The 21,100-nt window shown below is 36.4% G+C and overlaps 1 protein-coding gene across 3 annotated transcripts in view; it reads right to left on the bottom strand.

The window, feature by feature from the left end:
• The window catches only part of HCFC2 (host cell factor C2), a 48,560-nt gene that overhangs the window by 17,065 nt on the left and 10,395 nt on the right, over positions 1-21,100 (bottom strand). For all 3 annotated transcript variants that reach the window (XM_068561586.1, XM_068561587.1, XM_068561588.1), the window contains exons 4-9: positions 19,060-19,268; positions 18,244-18,328; positions 16,580-16,686; positions 16,287-16,475; positions 10,741-10,908; positions 10,143-10,195 (exon numbers count right to left, since the gene is read on the bottom strand). In XM_068561586.1, the coding sequence (XP_068417687.1) occupies positions 10,143-10,195; positions 10,741-10,908; positions 16,287-16,475; positions 16,580-16,686; positions 18,244-18,328; positions 19,060-19,268 (811 nt within the window). The remainder of the gene's footprint in view (positions 1-10,142; positions 10,196-10,740; positions 10,909-16,286; positions 16,476-16,579; positions 16,687-18,243; positions 18,329-19,059; positions 19,269-21,100) is intronic.

Genomic DNA, 21,100 nt, shown 5'->3' with positions numbered 1-21,100 from the left:
AAACAAGCAAAATAATTTACAACTTAAATGTTTTGAAAATAAATTTTCCAAAATACAAAACAGTTTAAATTATATTCTTAATTTGTACAGGATTATTCTTTAAATTTTATAATAGTTTAAGAAAACAATTTCTTTCCACTTAATATTCATTCTCAAAAGACCAGTTCTGAAGGGAAAAGGAACAGTACATTTTGAGGGAAAAAAAAAATCTACATTTTTACAAGCAGTAGTTAGTATTCAAGTAAATACATATGTAACATAGGTGACAACACCCAAGATACTGAATTTAACATTCAAATTTTCTTAACAAGATCAGACAAGTACACTAAAGATTTTACGACTCCTAAGAGAAAAATCTCAGTTATATGAAACCTTCAAGCATATGAATTATTCTATATGACTGAGTTTTCCATATAGGCTTCAAGATTTAATACATACATGTCAATATTCTTCACCATTAAACATTCTAGATAGGAATCTTCCTAATTACATTTCTGTTTGTCTTCTTAAAGACACTATAACAAACACATTTAAACCTTTTGATAATGCAAATCATCAATGTGAACATCAGTTATTATACAGCAATAATTATAGGTCTACTGAACCATAAAAGTGATCTGGCTTCATTCAAATACCCCAATATCGTTGCCTCTTTTTCGTTACATGTTTTTTGTTACTTTTCTGTCTCCACCTTTAATGTCAATTATAACTATATTATCAATTATAATTTCTCATAGCTCTAAGGATACTTGTCCATAATATGCCCTCTACTTCCCTTCTAATTGATGGTGATTGTGCTACTGTTAATAAATGATGACGATGACAGCCACAGCCATTAAGGAGCATTATACTATGTGATAGGCCTTGTGCTACATAGTTATAAAGTCTGTATCTCATTTAATCTTCATAAGAATGCTATAAATTGGATAATATCACCCCCTGGCTTACAGATGGAAAAAAATGAGACTCAGAGATCTTAAATAACACACCTAGGGTCAGGCAGCCAGCAAGTAGTAGAGCTAGAATTTGACCCTAAGTTTATTTCACTACCAAGTCTCCATGTTATACTATCTGGGAAGCACAGTAAAGCGAAGTGCAAAAAATGAGGTATGCCTTTATAAAGCAGAAAAAGCTAAAGCTAAGAGCCTGTAGGTGGAAAGTAACTGAGAGGTGAACCGTTTTTGCTGAAGAGCCCAGAAAGCCTTGGAAATTGGGGGCATCAGGTTCTTTGGAGGCTGAAGTGCAGAGTGCAGAACACCAGAGGACCATCATATGGAAGACTATATAAAAAGTGTCTGTAGCCCCAGCTCTGCTCTTCCAGCATACAAAGGCAGACAGATTCCTCACCTCCATTTGAACTGAAGAAGGGAGATAGGTAGAAAGATTAAAATGGGAGGCTCTGGACCGTGGTACAGAGTCTCTCTGGTGAGGATGGAGGAGGGGCACCGATACTGAAAATGGGGATTAAGTGAAAGTCTGCATACTGAACAGAGAGACACTGCCCTCTCTGCATTAAGCTCCCAGAATACTGATAGCCAGGCTTAGAGCCCTTAAGCAAGAGGTTGGAGAAGTCTCAGGGGAAACCCACTGGTCCACAAGAAAAGATACTGATATTTGTGGATCCTCATTCAAAAACCCTCATAAAGGTCTACTAATCAAGCATACCCACATGCATAGAGCTGCTATGGTCTGAATGTCTGTGTCCCCCACAAATTTATATGTTGAAAGCTAACCCCCAAGGTGATGGTATTAGGAAGTAGCTTTGGACTGTGATTAGTGCCTTATAAAAGTGGCCCAAGAGTTTTGCTGGTTTTTTTTTTAAACAGATTGTGTTAGATTGTTTTCACAAAAACTTGAACAATTCACAAGTGTATCAGCAGTGCATGAGCACCCCCTTTTCCTGATGGTGAACGCCAACACTGTGTGGCTGACGGGGTCTTGGTGCTCCAGCTGGGTGTCAGGCCTGAGCCTCTGAGGTGGGGGAGACGAGTTCAGGACACTGGACCACCAGAGACTTCCTGGCCCCACGTAATATCAAACAGCGAGAGATCTCGCAGAGATCTCCGTCTCAACGCTAAGACCCAGCTCCACTCAATGACTGGCAAGCTCCAGTGGTGGACACCCCATGCCAAACAACTAGCAAGACAGGAACACAACCCCACCCATTAGCAGAGAGGCTGCCTAATATACTAAGTTCACAGACACCCCAAAACACACCACCAGATGTGGTCCTGCCCAGCAGAAAGACAAGATCCAGCCTCATCCACCAGAACACAGGCACCAGGTCCCCTACACCAGGAAGCCTACACAACCCACTGAACCAACCTTAGCCACTAGGGGCACACACCAAAAACAATGGGAACTACAAACCTGTAGCCTGCGAAAAGGAGACCCCAAACACAGTAAGTTAAGCAAAATGAGAAGACAGAGAAATACGCAGCAGATGAAGGAGCAAGATAAAAACCCACCTGACCAAACAAATGAAGAGGAAATAGGCCATCTACCTGAAAAAGAATTCAGAGTAATGATAATAAAGATGATCCAAAATCTTGGAAGCAGAATGGAGAAAATACAAGAAACGTTTAACAAGGACCTAGAAGAACTAAAGAGCAAACAAACAATGATGAACAACACAATAAGTGAAATTAAAAATTCCCTAGAAGGAATCAATGGCAGAATAACTGAGGCAGAAGAACGGATAAGTGACCTGGAAGATAAAATAGTGGAAATAACTACTGCAGAGCAGAATAAAGAAAAAAGAATGAAAAGAATTGAGGACAGTCTCAGAGACCTCTGGGACAACATTAAACGCACCAACATTCAAATTATAGGGGTCCCAGAAGAAGAAGAGAAAAAGAAAGGGACTGAGAAAATATTTGAAGAGATTATAGTTGAAAACTTCCCTAATAAGAGAAAGGAAATAGTCAATCAAGTACAAGAAGTGCAGAGAGTCCCATACAGGATAAATCCAAGGAGAAACACGCCAAGACACCTATTAATCAAACTATCAAAAATTAAATACAAAGAAAAAAGATTAAAAGCAGAAAGGGAAAAACAACAAATAACATACAAGGGAATCCCCATAAGGTTAACAGCTGATGTTTCAGCAGAAACTCTGCAAGCCAGAAGGGAGTGGCAGGACATATTTCAAGTGATGAAAGGGAAAAACCTACAACCAAGATTACTCTACCCAGCAAGGATCTCATTCAGATTTGACGGAGAAATTAAAACCTTTACAGACAAGCAAACGCTAAAAGAATTCAGCACCAGCAAACCAGCTTTACAGCAAATGCTAAAGGAACTTCTCTAGGCAGGAAACACAAGAGAAGGAAAAGACCTACAATAACAAACCCCAAAAAATTAAGAAAATGGGAATAGGAACATACATATCGATAATTACCTTAAATGTAAATGGATTAAATGCTCCAACCAAAAGACACAGGCTCGCTGAATGGATAAAAAAACAAGACCCGTATACGTGCTGTCTACAAGAGACCCACTTCAGACCTACGGACACATACAGACTGAAAGTGAGGGGATGGAAAAAAGATATTCCATGCAAATGGAAATCAAAAGAAAGCTGGAGTAGCAACACTCATATCAGATAAAATAGACTTTAAAATAAAGACTATTACAAGAGACAAAGAAGGACACTACATAATGATCAAGGGATCAATCCAAGAAGAAGATATAATAATTGTAAATATTTATGCTCCCAACATAGGAGCACCTCAATACACAAGGCAAATGCTAACAGCCATAAAAGGGGAAATCGACAGCAACACAATCATAGTAGGGGACTTTAACATCCCACTTTCACCAATGGACAGATCAACCAAAATGAAAATAAATAAGGAAACACAAGCTTTAAATGATACATTAAACAAGATGGACTTAACTGATATTTATAGGATATTCCATCCAGAAACAACAGAATAAACTTTCTTCTCAAGTGCTCATGGAACATTCTCCAGGATAGACCATATCTTGGGTCACAAATCAAGACTTGGTAAATTTAAGAAAATTGAAATCATATCAAGTATCTTTTCTGACCACAACACTATGAGACTAGATATCAATTACAGGAAAAAAAAAACTGTAAAAAATAGAAACACATGGAGGCTAAACAGTACGCGACTAAATAACCGAGAGATCACTGGAGAACTCAAAGAGGAAATCAAAACATACCTAGAAACAAATGACAATGAAAACACGACAACCCAAAACCTATGGGATGCAGCAAAAGCAGTTCTAAGAGGGAAGTTTATAGCAATACAATCCTACTTCAAGAAACAAGAAAAATCTCAAATAAACAATGTAACCTTACACCTAAAGCAATTAGAGAAAGAAGAACAAAAAAACCCCAAAGTTAGCAGAAGGAAAGAAATCATAAAGATCAGATCAGAAACAAATGAAAATGAAATGAAGGAAATGATAGCAAAGATCAATAAAACTAAAAGCTGGGTCTTTGAGAAGATAAACAAAATTGATAAACCATTAGCCAGAATCATCAAGAAAAAAAGGGAGAAGACGCAAATCAACAGAATTAGAAATGTAAAAGGAGAAGTAACAACTGACACTGCAGAAAACAAAGGATCATGAGAGATTACTACAAGCAACTATATGCGAATAAAATGGACAACCTGGAAGAAATGGACAAATTCTTAGAAGAGCACAACCTTCCGAGACTGAACCAGGAAGAAATAGAAAATATAAACAGACCAATCACAAGCACTGAAATTGAAACTGTGATTAAAAATCTTCCAACAAACAAAAACCCAGGACCAGATGGATTCACAGGCGAATTCTATCAAACATTTACAGAAGAGCTAACACCTATCCTTCTCAAACTCTTCCAAAATATAGCAGAGGGAGGAACACTCCCAAACTCATTCTACGAGGCCACCACCCCCCTGATACCAAAACCAGACAAAGATGTTACAAAATAATAAAACTACAGGCCAATATCACTGATGAACATAGATGCAAAAATCCTCAACAAAATACCAGCAAACAGAATCCAACAGCACATTAAAAGGATCATACACCATGATCAGGTGGGGTTTATCCCAGGAATTCAAGGATTCTTCAATATATGCAAATCAATCAACGTGATACACCATACTAACAAACTGAAAGATAAAAACCATATGATAATCTCAATTGATACAGAAAAAGATTTCGACAAAATTCAACACCCAGTTATGATAAAAACTCTCCGGGAAGTATGCATAGAAGGAACTTACCTCAACATAATAAAGGCCATATGTGACAAACCCACAGCCAACATCATTCTCAATGGTGAAAAACTGAAAGCATTTCCACTGAGATAAGGAAGAAGACAAGGTTGTCCACTCTCACCACTACTATTCAATATAGTTTTGGAAGTTTTAGCCACAGCAATCGGAGACAAAAAAGAAATAAAAGGAATCCAAATCGGAAAAGAAGAAGTAAAAACTGTCACTGTTTGCAGATGACATGATACTATACATAGAGAATCCTAAAGATGCTACCAGAAAACTACTAGAGCTAATCAATGAATTTGGTAAAGTAGCAGGATACAAAATTAATGCACAGAAATCTCTTGCATTCCTATACCCTAATGATGAAAAATCTGAAAGAGAAATTATGGAAACACTCCCATTTACCACTGCAACAAAAAGAATAAAATACCTAGGAATAAACCTACCTAAAGAGACAAAAGACCTGTATGCAGACAACTATACGACACAGATGAAAGAAATCAAAGATGATACAAACAGATGGAAAGATATACCATGTTCTTGGATTGGAAGAATCAACACTGTGAAAATGACTATACTACCCAAAGCAATCTACAGATTCAATGCAATCCCTATCAAACTACCAATGGCATTTTTCACAGAACTAGAACCAAAAATTTCACAATTTGTATGGAAACACAAAAAACTCCGAATAGCCAAGGCAATCTTGAAAAAGAGAAACAGAGCTGGAGGAATCAGGCTCCCTGACTTTAGACTATACTACAAAGCTACAGTAATCAAGACAGTATGGTACTGGCACAAAAACAGAAATATAGATCAATGGAACAGGATAGAAAGCCCAGAGATAAACCCATGCACATATGGTCACCTTATCTTTGATAAAGAAGGCAAGAATATACAATGGAGAAAAGACAGCCTCTTCAATAAGTGGTGCTGGAAAAACTGGACAGCTACATGTAAAAGAATGAAATTAGAATACTCCCTAACACCATACACAAAAATAAACTCAAAATGGATTCAAGACCTAAATGTAAGACCGGACACTATAAAACTCTTAGAGGAAAACATAGGAAGAACACTCTTTGACATAAATCACAGCAAGATCCTTTTTGACCCACCTCCTAGAGAAATGGAAACAAAAACAAAAATAAACAAATGGGACCTAATGAAACTTAAAATCTTTTGCACAGCAAAGGAAACCATAAATAAGACGGAAAGATAACCCTCAGAATGGGAGATAATATTTGCCAACTAAGCAACTGACAAAGGATTAATCTCCAAAATATACAAGCAGCTCATGTAGCTCAATATCAAAAAAACAAACAACCCAATCCAAAAATGGGCAGAAGACCTAAACAGACATTTCTCCAAAGAAAATATACAGATTGCCAACAAACACATGAAAGGATGCTCAACATCACTAATCATTAGAGCAATGCAAATCAAAACTACAATGAGGTATCACCTCACACCGGTCAGAATGGCCATCATCAAAAAATCTACAAACAATAAATGCTGGAGAGGGTGTGGAGAAAAGGGAACCCTCTTGCACTGTTGGTGGTAATATAAATTGATACAGCCACTATGGAGAACAGTATGGAGGTTCCTTAAAAAACTAAAAATAGAACTACCATATGACCCAGCAATCCCACTACTGGGCATATACCCTGAGAAAACTATAATTCAAAAACAGTCAAAATGTTCATTGCAGCACTATTTACAACAGCCAGGACATGGAAGCAACCTAAGTGTCCATCGACAGATGAATGGATAAAGAAGAGGTGGCACATATATACAATGGGATATTACTCAGCCATAAAAAGAAACAAAATTGAGTTATTTGTAGTGAGGTGGATGGAGCTAGAGTCTGTCATACAGAGTGAAGTAAGTCAGAAAGAGAAAAACAAATATTGTATGCTAACACATAAATACGGAATCTAAAAAAAAAAAAAGGTTCTGAAGAATCTAGGGGCAGGACTGGAATAAAGACGCAGACATAGAGAATGGACTTGAGGACACGGGGAGGGGGAAGGGTAAGCTGAGACGAAGTGAGAGAGTGGAATTGACATATATACACTACCAAATGTAAAACAGATAGCTAGTGGGAAGCAGCCGCATAGCACAGGGAGATCAGCTCGGTGCTTTGTGACAACCTAGAGGGGTGGGATAGGGACAGTGGGAGGGAGACACAAGAGGGAGGGGATATGGGGATATATGTATAGGTATAGCTGATTCACTTTGTTATACAGCGGCAACTAACACAACAATGTAAAGCAATTATACTCCAATAAAGTATAATTAAAAAAAAAAAATTGGCCCAAGAAAGATCCATTGTCCCTTCCACCATGTGAGGATACAATGAGAAGTCAGCAGTCTGCAACCCTAAATAGGTTCCTCACCAGAACTCTACCATGCAGGCACCCTGATCTCAGACTTCCAGCCTCCAGAGATGCAGGAAATAAATTTCTATTGTTTATAAGCCACCTAGGCTATGGTGTTTTGTTATAGCAGGCCAAATGGGCTAAGATATCTTCCAAGCTCATTTTTAATGCCTCACTTAAACATGAAAGGATAGCCAAGCATCACCAGACATTTGATAACAGCCTCTAACATGGAAGTCCAAGACCAAAACAAATTTTTTTAAAAGGAGCTTGAAAAAAAGAAATAATGCTGAGAGCAGAATATAACTCTATTTTTTTTAAAAAGCATAATTCTTGAAGAGATAAGGGAAAATATTACATTCATGAAGCAAAAATAAAATGTCATAAAAGAAATAAAGAATAAGAGCAGGCTTTTAGAGATTAAATATGTGGTTGAATATATTTAAAAATTGCATAGAAGATTTATAATATAAATGAAGAAACTTTTCAGAAAGCAGAACAGAGGAAAGATAGAAAATAGAAAATAAAAAGTAAAATCAGAGGATTAGTTCAGGAGGACCATCATTCAATTAATAGGAGTTTCCAAAAAAGAGAAAGAGAATGTGGAAGGAGGAAATAATCAGTAATGAAAGCCATGAGTTTCCAGTTTCCATGACACGGCCCATTGACTGCACAGCACAGTGAATGAAGCAAAGACACACACTCTAAGGTACATCACTATTGAAATTTCAGAGAACTGGGGATTAAAACAAAAAAATTAGGTCACATATAAACGATCAGGAATCCAAGTGGCAACAGACTTCTTAACAGCAACACTGAATGCTAAAAGACAGTAGGAGAATGCCTGTCCATTTCTAAGGAAAACATTTCCAATATAGAATTCTATAACACAGCCAAGCTACCAATCAAATATGAACAGATAAAGGCATTTTCACATACGTAAGATCTCAAAAAGTTTACCTTTCATAAACCCTTTCTCAGGAAACTACTGGAGAACACCAAGAAAGAGAATGAAATGAGACCAAGAAACATGGACTCTAACACAGAAAAGAGGTAAAAGAAACTTCCAATATGAAACAAATGGAAGTTCTAATCTGACAGCTGAGTAGCAGACTTAGAGAAGAATTAGTACAGACTAGAGCATCAAGACAGAGGCCCAGGCTTCCCTGGTGGCGCAGTGGTTAAGAATCCGCCTGCCAATGCAGGAGACACGGGTTCAAGCCCTGGTCCGGGAAGATCCCACATGCCGCGGAGCAACTAAGCCCATGCGCCACAACTACTGAGCCTGCGCTCTAGAGCCCACAAGCCACAACTACTGAGCCCACATGCCGCATCTACTGAAGCCCGTGCGCTCTAGAGCCCGTGCTCTGCAACAAGAGAAGCCACCACAGCGAGAAGCCCGCGCACCGCAACGAAGAGTAGCCCCCACTCGCTGCAACTAGAAAAAGCCCACACACAGCAACAAAGACCCAACACAGCCAAAACTAATAAATAAATAAATATTAAAAAAAAAAAAAAAAAAGACAGAGGCCCTGGGAGGAATGGTTCTGGGGGCAGGGGGTGGTGAAGAAAGAAAAAAGAGACTACCTTATATGTTTGAATATTTTGAGAGGAGTTTTATTATTTTATTGGAGAATCTGAGTATTAATTAATGATAGGCAAGAAGAAAACTAAGCAAATGAAAAAGTGAGGCAGTTAACAATGCCAAGAAAAACAAAAAATTACATGAAGAAGGAACAATGCTCACAGCACACTACATGGCTCGCCTATGAATATGTCATAGTCACAATGTAAATATCAAATAATGATCCAACTAAAAATACTTAAAGGATGTGGGAAGAGGAAGGGGAGGAAATGGCAATATTTTAAGAGATCATAAAATCTTCATCTTCCATTACTGAAGACAGTTGGCCTAAAACTAGAAAGTCAAGAAGTGGCAGCACAAGGATTTTATTTAAAAGCACAAAGGTAGATACCAGAAGAGCGCTAAAATATTTGAAAGTAGTTGTTTCTAGAGGCAGGATCAAGAGCAAGTAGGAGCAGAGCAGGAAACTATTGTTCTTCATTATAAACCTTGTAGTACCACCTAAATTTTTTAAAAAAACAACAAAAACCAAACATATATATATACACACACATATATATACATATATGTGTGTGTATATATATATATATATGTGTATGTGTGTGTTTGTGTGTTTGTATTAGCCTCTGATACTATGTGTAATGAGACTTCAATCTCTTAGCCAGGGGTTCTTAATTCAGGCTACTGTCACAATGATATACGGAGCTTTCCTTAAAAACAGAGTTACCTGGGCATCATTTTAAGATTCTGCTTCACTAGATCTGGGGAAAGGCATGGGAATCTGTGCTTGTTTGTTTTTTAATCTCAGAGGTGATTGTGATGTGCAGCCATGGTGCAGAACCCCTGTCCTAGGGTAATATGCTAAAAATATTAATAAAAATTGGGACTGTAACCATAAACATTCATTTACTGTTGTAAATTTTTTCAACTTACACTGTTAGGAATGATGCTATTACTGCCTTGTCTGTGTGGGTCCATCCTGACTCCTGTAGGAATGGGAAAGTTCAGACTGATATGCTCTAAATTAGCTTCAAGAAAATACATTACAATCAAATATTTTTAAAAGTTACATATTAAAGGTTTAAAAAGTAGTATATTTATCAAAGTTTACCTGTTTTCTTAATAGTCTGCTTAATATTTAACTGAAATCCTTTTTTGAAGAACATGTAAAATTTAATTTGCTTTTACTTTCCAAGTGCCTGTTAGTTAAAAATACTTTTGAAAGAAGCTGAAATATTTAAGAAAACTAATTAAAACCATCTCCTGAAGTCAAGTAGCATGTCAGATTAAGAAAGTACATCAAAATGAACTACAGAAAAAACATTCTACCCTACATGTCTATGTGTTCTACTACATCATAATGGTAATACAGTCAAGTTTCAGAGTTGAAACATAACGTATCTGATTTACCAGGCAGGAAACATCATAGCATAAAATTTCTTAAACCAGGTCTAATCACAGGCTTTTCTACACTATCTTTTTTTTGCGAAACATATGAGCATACACGGTTTAAGTGTGAAAATTATGTTACCTTGCATATTTGGTGTTGCTGAAGAATCTGATGACACAGCTTGGTACGGCAAGTCTGTATTCAACTGCAAAAGATAGCCTTCAACTGTAGGCACTTCATCCCATTTGACATGAAAAGAGTTGGTAGTGGCTTTGATCAGTTGTACTTGTGATGGTGCCGGTGGTTTCTCTAAAGAACAATATTTGTATTATGTATTAAAGTTTCAAATGTATCAATAGTATGCCTATATAGCTTGTGGACCTGGAGTTCTGAAAACATCAGCAATGAACATTTCATCTGTTTACTAAGAGGAAAAAATTTACTCAGATAAACATAGCTATAGTAGGTCAAATGAAAATAATTTGGAGTTCTGATTTTATTTATCTAATTCCTTATACGAATAAATCTATAAACAAAATAATTTAGTTCCAAGCTGAGTCATCAAGTTAAAAAAAAAAATTTAATCCTAGAAGTGGGGGGAAAAACCAAGTACTTTATAGTTACAGCTATGCTATTTTACCTTCTTTGTAAGTTTTTAATTTTATGACCCAATTTTGAGCCAACAGCATACATGTTAGAAATACTGCTAACGTTAGCAAAAATTATTTGGACATGATATTTTGGAAAAACTTCTTTGAAGTAACTTCTTTGAAGTTAATACCTTCTTATCAAAACTTGTACTAACCAGGGCTTCCCTGGTGGCACAGTGGTTAGGAATCCACCTGCCAATGCAGGGAACACGGGTTCGAGCCCTGGCCCAGGAAGATCCCACATGCCGCAGAGCAACTAAGCCCGTGCGCCACAACTACTGAGCCTGTGCTCTAGAGCTCACGTGCCACAACTACTGAGCCCGCGTGCCACAACTACTGAAGCCCGTGCGCCTAGAGCCCATGCTCCACAACAAGAGAAGCCACCGCACCACAACGAAGAGTAGCCCCCGCTCGCCCCAACCAGAGAAAGCCTGCACACAGCAACAAAGACCCAATGCAGCCAAAAAAAAAAAAAAAATTAAAAAACAAACAAACAAACAAACAAAAAACTTGTACTAACCAAAACAGGTAATTATTTTGGCATAAAATATTACCAACATTTCTAAAACAATAACAATCATAGACTATTAGAACTGGAACAAAGGACCTAAGATTATTTCTATAATATCCCTGTCTTCTTTTTGTTTACCTATCAAATTAGGGAACTCACAAATCCCAAGGCAGTACACTCCATCTCTGGACAGTTATATAAGAAAATGTATTTTTCTAGTGAGTTGAAATCTATACACTATAATTTAATCTTTATAGAACAAGTCTAATATCTATCTCTTTGTATCTTTTAGAGTAGGGGTCAGCAAACTATGGCTCATGGGCCAGATCCAGTCTGTGCCTATTTTTATAAATAAAGTTTCACTGAAATATAGCTATGCTCATTTGTTTAGGTATTGTCTATGACTCCTTTTATGCTACAACGGTAGAGGTGAGTAGGTGTAACAGAGACCTTATGGCCCACAATGCTTAAAATATTTACTCTCTGGGTCTTTACGAAAACAGTCTAATGACCCTGTTTTAGAGGATAATTAAGCCTAGTTCCTCCAACTATTCCCATGTAAATTCCTCCACGATCCTATTCACAATCCGGTTTATTTATGTCTTTCAAAGTAAGGCAACCCATACCTGAACAAAAGCAGAGAATAAGAAGACAAGTCCAGGAGGTAAACCACCCACATAACAGAAGTTACACGAAGAAAAATAGAGAAAACAGAAGGGTGTAAATCAGTGAAATAAACTGAGAATTCCCACAACTGAAGAACATGAATTTCCAGACTGAAAGGGCCCACTGAGTACTCAACACAAGGGATTAAAAATAGACACACAACAAGACACATCATCATAAAATTTAAGAACAGTAGGGACAAAGAAAAAATCCTAAAAGCTATCAGGGGAAAGGTCACATTTAAAAGGACCAAAAATCAGAAGTGGTTTAGATTCTCAACAAAAACACTTGAAGTTTGAATATAATATAACAACTTTCAAAAAAAATTTTTCCCAGCTTTCAAAATTCTGAAGGATAATGACTTCCAATATAGAATTCTATTTCCGCTCAAACTGCCAATTCAGTGGGAAGGAAGACTGAACTTATTTTTAAACAATGCAAGATCTCAAAATAAATTTATCACCTATGCACCTTTTCCTGGGATGTGTTCTACAAAAATGAGGATGTAAACTAACAAAGGGAAAAATATGAGATCCAGGAAAAAGGGAATCCGGCACAGGTGAGAGGCAAAAGATATCCCCAGAAAGATGATGAAGGGAGACTCCAAGATGATAGGTGTGCTCAATTTGTGGAAGGCAATCATCCCAAATTGGAGGAGGAGAAATTTCTTCAAGATGAGGAAATTTGATAGAATATCTGATGCATCTAACCATAATGAGAGAAGATTTAAACAAATGAGAGCATAGATTGAATTAGTGGTAAATACATACAAATCTAAAACAAAGTGACCATTACTAATCGATGGCAAACAAAAAATATTCACAATATTCTACATAGTTCACCTGTGAACAGCATTTATATGGTTATAATGTAAACACTGAACACTCATCTAACAAAATTATGGTGTAATCAATCGTACTCAGAGAGTAGGGGTTAGGGAAGGTGCATAGGAGAGAGGGGAGGAGTGGTGGGAAGAAGAGAGAAATCCTTAACTTCCACGGTAGAAAGTGAGCATATTATGCCTAAACTGAAAAAAAAATTAAAGTAACATATTCACGCTATATGGAGAATTGATAGTAAATACCATAAGAACTGTTTAACAGAGCTGAAAGCACATGCTTGTGAAGCAAGGAAAATGGGAGGAAAGTGTGAGCAAACGACTGCTATTTTTCATAAAAAACCGTTATGGAAGTATATTAATCTTTATATGAACTCAAACGCACAAAACTTAACTAAAAGTGAAGAAAGGCAAGATGAAGAACTCTATCCCCCTCCCTTGCCCAAACTGAGGCCAAGTTATCACAAGGAAAAGCAAAATCTAAATTTTGCCTTTATGATAGTGGCCATGATTACTTTTAGATAGATATCCCTGTCCACAGCCTTTTATGGAAAGGTTTATGGAAAAACTGGCCATTCAGAGACAATGATTTTTAATCTTTTAAAAGTCACAGATCTCTTAAAGAATCTGGTTAAAGTGACGTATTTGCTACTGAGAAAAATTTATATGTGCACATTTTTCTTCTAATCGCAGAGACTGATTAGAAGCTTATCCTTGGACTTCAGCTCATAATTCCCAATTTCAAAGATGAATCAGTAAGTTCAATTTTCTATATTTTTTCCTACTTGCTAGTATGTACTGCTTGCATAGAAAGCATTTAGTCTCCAACTTAATTGTTCCATTTATTACTTTTTCAAGTATCTTAATTTTAAAATTAAACTTTCTACATTATAAAAGCAATGCATGCTACTGTAGAAAATACAGATAAGAGAGAAAACCTTTTAAAAAAATGTATAATCTCACCTCTTAGATAATACTTTGGTACACAGTGTATCCTTCCAGATTTTTCTGTTTATACACTTAAAAGAAAAACTGGAATCATAGGTATGTTTTATAATCTGCTTTTCTCATAAAACAACACATACTACGTCTTCAGATCTGATTTCTCTACTGGCTTCCAGACTTCTTTAGTCCCTCAATTGCCTACTTGATCTCCTTATTTCAAACTTAGCAGGGTTTAAATGGAACTTTTCATTTTCTCCACAAGCCTGTTTTCTCCGCAATTTTCCCATCTCAGTAAATGGAAATACCACCAAATTATTCAAGCTAAAAACTTCATCCTCCTTTCCTCTCTTTCTGTCATCTGCCATACCCAATTCATCAGTCGGTTCTGTCAACAAGAACTCCAAACTATGTCCTGAATTTATCCATTTCTCCCCATCTCCACTGTCACCACTAGAGTTGAAGACTTCTTTGACCACTGCAAAAGCCTCCTTTTGTCTCGGTGTACTTTTGCCCCCTTCAATTTAGTTTCCACACAAGTGCAGTGACCATTCCAAGATGTACACATCTCTCCTTCAAACTAGTAAATAACCTACCATGTATTTTTTAAAAATTTAATCTCTACCATGGTGTTCCAGGTCCTACATGATCTGTCCCATGATCACCACTCTAATCTCCATTCCTATACTCTCTTTTACTCAGCTCAAATCTGTTGCCAAACATGCTAAGTATTCCCATCTCAGGGCCCTCATACTTGCTTTTCATTCTTCCTGCAGTGTCCCCACTCCCCCACGCCCCACCCCCAAACAGGCTTTTTACATGGGTAGCACCTTCTCATCATTTGGACTACATCTCGAATGCCATGTCACCCTTTCCTGGCTACCCATTCTGAAGTAGTCACCCCACCCCACCTCATTCCTAGTACCTCTCATCACTATCTCATTGTTCTATCTTACTGTGTTCACATGCTTACACAAAACTAAACTTATTTTGTTACTTTGTTTGACTATTGCCCATCATCCTCCTGCCCTCACGCTCTCTTAGAATGTAAGTTCTTTGACAGTAGGGATATTATCAGTCTTATTCAATACTGTACTCTCAGCATTTGGAAAAATTCCTGTACACAGCTGTCAACCAATAAATATTTATTGAAAAATGGACGTGAGTTCCATATTAAAAAATGTTTTTGGTGTTATAAAACTTTTTAAAAAAATCTTTTTATCTTGGAATAATTTCAGATTTATAGAAGAATTGCAGAGTTCCCATATACCCTTTACTCAGTATCCCCTAATGCTAATACATTTGCTAAAACTAAGAAATTAACATTGGAGTAACACTATGTATTAACTAAACTACGGACTATTCAGATTTCACCAGTTTTTCAATTAATGGCTTTTGTTCTAGGATTTAATCTAGGGTATCACCTTACATTTAGTCATCACATCTCCTTAGTCTCCTCCAATCTGTGACAATTTCTCAGTCTTTCCTTGCTTTTCATCACTTTGAAACTTTTGAAGAGTACTGTTCACATATTCTGCAAAATATCTAGAATGTTCCTCAATTTGGTTTGTCTGATATGTTCTCATATTTAGAATGGTGTTATGCATTTTGGGGAAAAGTACCACAGAGGTGAAGTTTCTTCTTATCACATGATATGGGAGGCGGGGGTAAATGATATCAACATGACTTATCACTAGTGATACTGACCTTGATTACTTAAGATGATGTTTGCCAGGTTTCTACAGTGCAAAGCTACTAGTTTTCCCTTTCCGTACTCTATTCTTTGGAAGGGAGTCACTAAATCTATTCTAAACTCAAGGAGAGGGAAATTAAGAAATTCCCCTATAATGGGAAGGATCTACATATATCATTTCTTCCATTCATTTTCAATTACTGGGTTGGCCAAAAAGTTCATTTGGGCTTTTCATAAGCACTTATGGAAAACCCGAATGAACTTTTTGGCCAACCCAACATGAACGAGAAGAGGCAGTGGCTTTGCAGTAAGTCTCAAAAGACAGACATCATTTGATTATTTATTTATCTAAAGGAAAAACTGTATTTGTTAAATACTCTTACCTACCAGTATCAAGATACCAAAGATCCTTGCAGCAAACTTGACTATTCAGTGCTTTTTTGTAGCCATCTCTTCCACTCCAAAAATACAATCGAGTGCCAATTGCAACAGCACAGTGTCCAGCTCTTGGTCTTGGTCTTGCATTTTTTTTGTCTTCTTGAGAATCTGATACTAGGGTGGTCCATTCTGCTGTATCTAAATACAGAAATATCCATGACTAATCTACTTTTCTTAAAGGACAAAATAACAAAAGTTATTTTATTAATAAACTTTATTTTAATAACTCTTAAAAGACTCACCAAGATTTAAGTAAGAAAATGAACTGGTACATCTCCATTCACAATCATGAGGTGAAGTCTCAATATTTTCCCCCTTATGTGGAACCCATCCACCAAAGATGTACATCCTGAACAACAAAAAAAGAAAACATAAAGTAGCTGGTTTTTTTCCTAAAGCTTTAATTTTATTTTTTAGATTTAAAATGCTAAGAATAGACGAATTTCTTTCTTCTTGACTCAAAGTTTCAGGACTAATAAATCACTTATCACTGTCAAGGTAATGGAAATACGACAGTGAATAAAGTGGTCTTCTTTCAAGAGTTTATAATTTTATGAAGCAATACAGAATCAAAATTATTTCTCTCTGGCAAGTTATTTAAAGTGGGAAATATTTCAATTATAATACATTTGAAAATCAATATTGTATGCAATATACTAAGGGTTACCTCAGCCAGAAGGATACTCAAATGATCTATGACATCCAAAGTTAAATTTAGAATTGTATGTGTATAGTAACCAAAGAGAATTAAGTTTCATATAACTTTGGTCACTGATATCATCAAATAAAAAACATTAGACTATGTTCCTCAGGGCCCTAAGGGTTCCCGAGACATGCCCGATGGCTGCTGAAGAAGAAAGGCTCATCAGGAAGAGCTTAGGCCATGTAGCCTCATGTCAACCAGAGAAGCTCTATTTTTTTTAAATCTGTTTTATATAGTAGAGTTCCAATGGAAAAACCACATGTTATAAAAGGGTTCTGCTGTTTTAAAAAAATGAATATCTTATTAGATTTTGTTTATGGCTATTTTTTAAGAAGAACTAATGAGGTTCTAAATTACAACTAGTTGTTTCCTAAAACATTACTTTTAAGGTAAAGTCCCTACACAGGTAAATACTTACTTAAATTCTATTTAAACAATATTCCTAATTCTGGCCCAATGTTGCACAAACAAGGGAACTTGTTGATAGTAACAGCTAACCTTTATGGAGTGCTCTCTATGTACCAGGCACTGTTTGAAGCATTTTACATGTATTAATTCACTCAATCCTCATGACAGCCTTGTGAAGGAGGTTTTACTATTACCCACATTTTATACTTGAGGAAACTGAGGTACAGATAAAGTTTCCTTGCCCCAGAACAGATAGGACAAGTATCAAAGCTCAGACCTGAAGTCGGGCAATCTGGTTACAGGGTCCACATTCTATCCATTAACACCATCCAAAGTATAATCATTGAGCATAGACACTGAATACACACCTGGGTACAAATCAATATGTGAAAAATATGTAAAATATGTAAAAAGAAACAGTGAGTTAGGTGTGTCAAATCTGTTGATGGAGGACAGATCAGTTTGACAACACTCTACCTTACACTTATGTAATACCTACTCTGTGCATATTATAAGGAATGTGAAGAAGTAAAAGAGGCAGCATGACAAGAAAATGGTAAGTATTTTGGCTCTTATGGGCATATTACTTTATGCCCAGTAAAGTAAATACTTACTTTATGCACAGTAAGTATTTTAGCTCCTGTGGGCATATTACTTTATCGTCACTAAGCACAATCAAACATTATTAAATCACTTTCAAGAAACTAGCAGCATCACTCTTCTTTGTACCTATCTTTCTTAAGTTTGTTAAAAAGAAAAAAAAAAGAAAGACTAAAAAACAGAAAAACACCATACTTATTTCCTATAACACTGGCTGTATGAAGGCTTCGTGGAAGTGGCACTGTCCCTTTAGTTTCTGGTTTTGACCATGACATAGTTTCTAAAAGTAAAAAGAAGTATATTAGCAACTTAATCTAATAATAGCAAATTATTTCAACTTACAGAATTTAAAAAAAAAGGACTTACAAAAATGAAGCAAAAGTGTTTCAAAACCATTACTTGAATTTCATCTTAAAATAAACATTTCCAGCTGACATAAATTGCCAATGACAGAAATCTATTTACACTTGAATGTTAGTATTTGTAATGGAGAGGTGTATTTAGGGTGCTACCAATTTTGAATTAAAACCAGATAAAGGATTTTAACATTTTAAGTAAGAGCATATTGTGTAGAAGACACTCAGAAGTGGGAGCGCACATACCCTCCAAATATTCATTCCTACGATCCCTTAAAATAGCTATGCAAGGAGGTTTTTCACTGACCAGCAGTAACATTACTAATGCCACATTTCCTGTAGACAGAGTAACCACATAAATTCAATCATCCTCAACTGGGACATCTCACAGAGTGAAAGGGGTACTATTGATAATTACGTGGGACAATAAGCATAAACCAGGACCATCCAAGGCAAACCAGAATATATGGTGACCTGACTTATAGGGAGCCCAGGAGAGTTACTGTCATAAATCAAATATTCATTTGTTCAACTTGACTGATCAGCAACCACTCATATCAAGTACAACTCAATCAAAAATATTTTTCAAAGCAATTTTTATATTTGCCTTTATCAATCATAATGAATTCCTGAGCCTGCATGAACTTAAGCTTACCTAAGTCAAGTTGCCATAGGTCATCAAGGCGAGCACCACACATTCCACCAAAAACATACATTTTAGGACTTCCAGAATCTCTTCTGCAATATATAACAGCTGTGTGGGATTCTCTTGGAGAAGGCACAATCCCTTTAGTCACTGGAATGCTCCAACCCACAACACCAGAACCATGCTGTAGCTCCAACTCATAGAAATCATTTAAATATCTAGGATATAATGAATGAAATTAAAACATTAACATGATATACACTTTTTATTTGCTTTTTGTTTCTATTTATAAAAATAATATATGCTTATTCATATAATACAGAAAGCCATTAGAAGAGCAGAAACCCCATAACTCATTCATTCAACATGCATTTATCAAACACTACTGTGTACCAGGCACTCTTGCGGGATCAGTAGTGAACAGAAGAGATTAAAAAAATTCCTGCCATCATTTAGCCAGCACTCTTGTCCAGGACAATACCGTGAAGGTTTCAAAACATAGCTGCAAATTCCCTGACACTCTTCCCATGAGGAGGTAGGGTCTATGTCTCCTCCCTTTGGTGCTAGGCAGGTTGTGACTGCTTCGACTAATAGCGTGTGGTGAAATGACACTATGTGACTTCTGGGGCTCAGTCACAGAAGGCCAATGCAGCTTCACTATAGAACACTTGCACTTGGAATCCTGAACCTCCATGAAAGTCCAACTGTCACAAAACCACCATCTGGAGAGGACACGAGTAGGCACGCAGGATGACAGCCCCAGTTGAGTTCATCCTTCAGCCATCTCAGCTGAGGCATCAGACATGGCAGTGACCACTGAAGCCTTCCCATCTGAGGGCCTAGTCATCACTGCTGTGTCCTGTATGAATTCCCAATATACAGAATCCACGAGCACAATAAAATGGTTGCTATTTTGCATCACTAACTTTTGGGGCAGTTTATTACATGGTACTAGATAACCAGAACAATCACTATTGACAATAATTAGTAAATACCCTTTCAGACCTCTCTCTCTATGGAAACCCACATATGTATAAGCAAGATATACTACAAATGTGGCTTTGCAACTTTTTTTCTTCTTAAATTTTCACTCTATAATGTCATAGCAATGTCCTACATAGCTTTTTTACTCTAGAAATTGGCATGAAACTTCTCATCTATGACATGGATGTTTTCAATGTTTTGAGCAAAGTGACATTTGTAAGAATCTATCTCTCAATAAATTGAGTAATCAAATTATTACTCAAATATGAGGGCAAAATTAAACATTTTAGAACATATAAAACTGCAAAGTTTAGCCATATAATTGTTTTGTGAAAAAATGATGCTAGATCATCCAGGAAAAATAAAAAGAAATCCAAGAAAGAATACACTGAATAAAAGAAATGGTTGTGCAAAGAAACTAGTAATTTATAATTAAATTTAAATTGATGTTGATAACCATGGCTGTGAGGTCTAAATAATCACTGGGAAAGACTGACCAAAAAACTAATTTCTTAACATTATTGTAGTCTGGAATAAGATTCACGACTCTACGAAACATATGTAAAAAGGGAGTAAGCAAAAAAAGGCTAAAGAAAAAGACAGTAATCTATTTCCAAAGAGGACAAGGCATCTTCAGTTTAAATGTGTGTGATGATTTCCAAGCAACTAAGGGAAGCACAGAATTAGCATGTATAATTTTCAGATCATTAGAAGGAAAGAAAGAATCAAAGAAAAACAATAAATCAAGAAAAAGGAAGGAGAAGGGAAAAAAGCAAAGCATAGTCTATGGAAATAAGATGGCTAGGGAAAAAAACAACTATAAACAATGTCAAAAGAGAAGAGAAAAACTGAAAAAATTTAGTAAACATCACAGAATTTTCTTAATATAAAGAGCTCCTAAGAAATCAAGATAATGACCAATCACACAACAGGCATAGGTAAAAGGATATAAACAGGTAGTTCACAAAACAGGAAATAAAAATTATATAAATATATAAACACACATACACATACACAAATATTCAACCTCATCACAATTTTTACAAACCTAGCAAAGGCAGGGAAA

Source organism: Eschrichtius robustus, chromosome 13, assembly GCF_028021215.1.
Source record: "Eschrichtius robustus isolate mEscRob2 chromosome 13, mEscRob2.pri, whole genome shotgun sequence".
Classification (NCBI taxonomy): domain Eukaryota; kingdom Metazoa; phylum Chordata; class Mammalia; order Artiodactyla; family Eschrichtiidae; genus Eschrichtius; species Eschrichtius robustus.
Note: the sequence above shows the minus strand (reverse complement) of the source record. Positions and strands in the feature narration are given on the sequence as shown.